The sequence below is a fragment of the Galeopterus variegatus genome, unplaced genomic scaffold, assembly GCF_000696425.1.
Source record: "Galeopterus variegatus unplaced genomic scaffold, G_variegatus-3.0.2 Scaffold1813, whole genome shotgun sequence".
NCBI classification, from domain to species: domain Eukaryota; kingdom Metazoa; phylum Chordata; class Mammalia; order Dermoptera; family Cynocephalidae; genus Galeopterus; species Galeopterus variegatus.
The window spans coordinates 52001-56722 of NW_007727924.1; the positions used below are offsets into that span (position 1 = coordinate 52001).

Sequence of the window (4722 nt, forward strand, 5' to 3'; positions counted from 1 at the left end):
CCAGAATTCTTTTTTTTTTTAAATGATGATCCTGCGTAATGTCTTTACTTCTGTAATTACCTAATATTATAACAGTAAAACAGACACAAGAATGTTGAGGACAGCTCAACAATGCTGGATTCAGGATGTTTACGGTACCCTTTTAAAAGTCCTACAGATTTATTAACTAAGGCTAGACAGCAATTCATATGATCCTATTTGGTGCATTTTCTACCATGGTCCAAGATCATTACATGGATACAGCCAAGGACTGGGCACCCACTCAATATGCCACGTAATAACTTCGTATAGCATACATTATACGAAGTTATACGACCCCCCCGCCAGTTGACAATCTGTGTCCTAGAACTGGAAAAACAAAAGGTGGAAAATACAGACTGCAACAAGTTAAAGGACGTGGAAAAAGTCGGTGGAAAGTGGCACGGCATACGAGTAAGGTCACTGGGCTTGGGATGGCAAGGGCGCTGCATTGAAAGAGCATCCACGGGACCAAGTACTTATAATGTCTGGTGGTGTCATTCCCTCAACGATTTTAGAATATCTGTATGCGATAATAAATAGATCAGTTATGTAATAAGGCAGTGTGTTGAATATGCATTCGTCCTGTGGAATGAACCACCACAGAGAGAGATACATGATACCATACACATTCTTTAAGTTTTCTTGTGTTGTGTTTGATCTGTTTGTTTTCAAGGCTATCCAGGTTCACTCTTTCCGGGGATGCCCTTGGAGAGAAGAGTGGTCCACTGAGGCTGGTTTGCTTAACCTCTCCTTCGTCAAGAGATGATGACTGGCTTTAAAGAAAAGTAAAGCTGAAGGTTGTTTGATTTTTATTTTTTCCCTTTTGGTTGCATCATTCTGAGTGTTTTCATATAAACAACAACAACAAAAAATCACAACCAAAAAAAAAAAAAAAAAACCAAAAAACCAATAGTTTTTGATGCATCCAGTTGTTGTATCCTCAGGATGTTCCAGATGTTTCCAGGTAACTCTGTAGTTTGCGGACTGTGGTTTTGTCCAGCGAGCAAAGATCAAAATCAAATGTTGTGTTTGTGATATGAAAGTGTCCAGTTTCTTCTATAAGGTTCACAATCTAGAAGAGTAAAGAAGAGAAAGTTTGGGCAATAAGCAGGCATTGAAAGGCAAAGACAGAGAGATGAAGGGGGTCAAATATGAAGCAAAGTGATAACTATTCTTAGTTATAGCAAGAAGGTCCTATACTACCAATAGCACCCAACCATCTCTTAGCCAATTTGTTAAGTCAAGGTATAGTAGGCCTTTGAAATTCTCAATGAGAATAGATCACCTGTTTTCATACCCTTTAAACTGATTCCTGCTTTCAAGTCATCAATAGAATATTTTACTATGGATGGATGGTTAGAGCAAGATAAAATTTCAAGACTGCTTTAAAAATTAGTTACTGACTCAATGGACAGAAACTATACTTAATAGATGTAAGGAAACTATAGCCTAGAAATAATAAAACTCCTTTAAAAAAAGTACACACACACAAATACAACAATAATCATTTTTGTTTCTGATTATATACAAGCGTACTTCAAAAAGTTCATGGAAAGATTTGTATAATCCTTCAATTCTATTTTTCCACAAACTTTCTTAAGTACCTTGTACAGTCATGCATGGCTTAATGATGATACATTCTAAGAGATGCGTCAGGCAATTTTGTTGTTAAGCAAACATTGGCCTACTACACGCTAGGCTACATGGTACAGCCGAATGCTCCTACGTGAGTCATGTGTCTGTTACAGTGGCTATGACATCACTAGGCAATATGAATTTTTCAGCTCCATTATAATCTTATGGGACCACCATCTTACATGTGGTCCCTCATTTACCAAAACATCATTATGCAGCATATGACTGTAATTATTGAAATTGAGAAAATACGAGGATGCACAAATAAAAAAACAGAAACCATTTTCAATCCCATGCCCTGAAGATTATGGGTAGTGAGTGGAAGGGGGCTCAAGGGAGCCTTCTTGGGTACTGAAACTGTTTTGTGGTTTAATTTGGTGCTGGTTACATAAGATGCATTCACTTTGTGAAAATTCTTCCAGCTGTATGCTTTGCTATACTTCAACAAAAAAATTAATAATAATAATAGTTACACCTCACTTCTTATTGTACTGGCTCCAGCTTTCAGAAAAATGTTAACAACAGTGGTGACAGCCCTGGCTTTCAGGAGGACACTTCTGAAGTTTCAATATTAAGAATGATATTGGTTATTGGTTTGAGAGATTCTTTTATCATGTAAAGTGTCTTTTCATTCCTATTTTATTAATAATTTTATCAGAAATGGATGCTGTGACTGGGCAGTGTGTGTTTTAAGTAGGTGTGTTGTGTGTAAATAGGAGGGATGGGAATTAATTTTAGCAAGCTTTGTAAGGGAGGAAGGAAAATCACTATCAGAGTAATAGAAAAAATATCTGCAGAATAGACACTTTACAAATTTCCACTTATTTTTAGTTGCCTCTGTTACTCTTTCTATCAATTGCTTCTAATTCTCTTTAGCTTAATCTTAAAAAAAGAATAATTATAATTATTTAGCCTATTATTTATTCAATGAAGTTTTAGATTGCCTAATGCCATGATGAAAAACAGCAGAACTGAGACTTTCAACCTTCTTTTCATACAATTAGTTTTCTTTAAAAAATAGCAAATTTGTGAACTATTCCCTATGGGTCAGTGGCTTTTAAAAGAAAATGTGCTCCCCACTCCTGAACATACTATTTGACATCCACAGAAGCATAAAAAGTATATTAAACCTCAATCCAATTAATTGTGCAACTCCAGATTGAGCTGTTATTGCCTTATCCAACCTCTGGAACTATTTTTTAGAAACATAATTACAGCTTTAATAATAAAATGAGTTACTTCCACTGTGGAACAATGACAGACACTGCAAGCCGACTACCTAATATCCATGTACCCCTTCTCCTTTACTAACAGAAGCCTGATTCTCAGAGAGTGGCAACACACCCAACTAAAATGCTTGCCTCTCCAGATCCAGTTGCAGCACTTGGCAGACGTGGCTATGTATGATTAATTTGTCAGAAGTCACTGGGCTTTCAGGAAAATTTTTGAAAAGGGTATGGACAATGGGCATTTGTGCCTTTTGCCTTCTGCCCTTCTTCCTGTCTGCAATGAAGATGCAATGTCTGGAAGTGCAGCAGCTATCTTGCCATCAAGAGGATGAATGCAACATACAAAATATGGCAGAGCTTGAAGACAAAAGGTCCATGTCCTTAGTGGTGTCTTTTAAGCTACCACATAGACCATGGATTACTTACCTCCAGGCCTATGGTTAAATGGTGGGGAGAAAGAGGGGAGAGAACCTTAGTTGCTTAAACCACTAGACCCAGGGTTCTGTTACATGCATCAAGAGATTATTAGAAGGGGTGTGCCCAATTATGGTTAAAGTACTACATCCATAAAAGACTTTATCAAACAACATCTTATTACTAAAACTAAAAGACCTAACATGGACACTCATTTGTTTTATTAGTTAATAGGTGTAGAACTTTGGACAGGCCACATACATACACATATATACAGAGACACACACAGGTATGTCTTCATACAAAAACCTTTCATGGTAATCATATACTTACTATACACTTACCACTGATTGAATTAAGAGTACTTTCTGGAGTTAATTATTTCTTTGTTTGCTAAACTGTCTAGAAATCCTATGGCTCCAGCAAAACTGTGTAAATTTTAGGACAGAAACAAAGAGCCTCTTCAAAGCTATTGTATTGTCAAATTTATACTAAAGAGGCAAATGACAAGTAGACCAGAGTTTGGTTCCTCTCCCCAACTAGCTGGCCCAGGGGTAAGTGACAAAGCATTCAGAATAAAGAGTCCTGAATTTAGCATATCAAGTTCTGACTGTGCTCACCATTTGAATGGAATTGGACAAAACATCATAATCTCTGAGCCTCCAGTTTCCTCATCTGTAAAATGTGGATAATGTTACCTTTTCTATTTACCATACAAAGTTGTGCAGAAGAACAAATAATATATGGTAAATAAAGCTTCCTTTATTCTATTACCTTCCTCCTAATAGACCAGGGTAACATGATTATGGTAGCCATATAAATATAAACTTATTCTTAATTATCTGCAAGTAACTAAACAGCACATAAGTTATCAGAACTGTTGGCCCTTTTTCCTCCTGTCCCCAATGACTGTTAGCCATTTCATTAACACTAAAACAAACGAAGCAAGGAAAATGCCAGAAACTAAAACTCAGAAAAGGCCTACCTGAAGTTGTTTATTGTTTGGTTGTTTTTTAAATAATTATAATAAAAGGCAGGAGAGCAGATGAAGGTAAGTAGTTGAAATGGGCTAAAACTGCAATGTCAGGATAACAGAAGGCCCTACACTTTCTCTTTAAAATGACAGGTAAGTGGTAAGTCACCCTTTAAAAAATAGCTTTCTATGACTCAATATAGCTGTTTACTAATTACTTAACGATAAACTGAGCAATAAAAATTCCTTCTAGAAAAAAGCCACTTAATTTTAAAGCAAATAAACACTTTTGCCCACTAGGAAATTTAGCCGTCATCTCCTGTGCACCGTAATATCTTATAGCTAGGTTTCCAATGCCTCCATCACCATCTTCCTACTCCCTCCACCCTCCACAACCAGCATGCCCCACCCTGCCTGCAGCCCTCGTATAACTTCGTATAATGTATGCTA

At 36.8% G+C, this 4722-nt stretch overlaps 1 protein-coding gene across 2 annotated transcripts in view; it reads right to left on the reverse strand.

Annotated features, from left to right (window-relative positions):
* Nucleotides 1-813: 813 nt before the first annotated feature.
* MLLT3 (myeloid/lymphoid or mixed-lineage leukemia (trithorax homolog, Drosophila); translocated to, 3) overlaps nt 814-4722 on the reverse strand; it is a 278524-nt gene continuing 274615 nt past the window's right edge. For both annotated transcript variants that reach the window (XM_008579114.1, XM_008579115.1), the window contains one exon: nt 814-1093. In XM_008579114.1, the coding sequence (XP_008577336.1) occupies nt 962-1093 (132 nt within the window). In that variant the 3' untranslated portion in view covers nt 814-961. The remainder of the gene's footprint in view (nt 1094-4722) is intronic.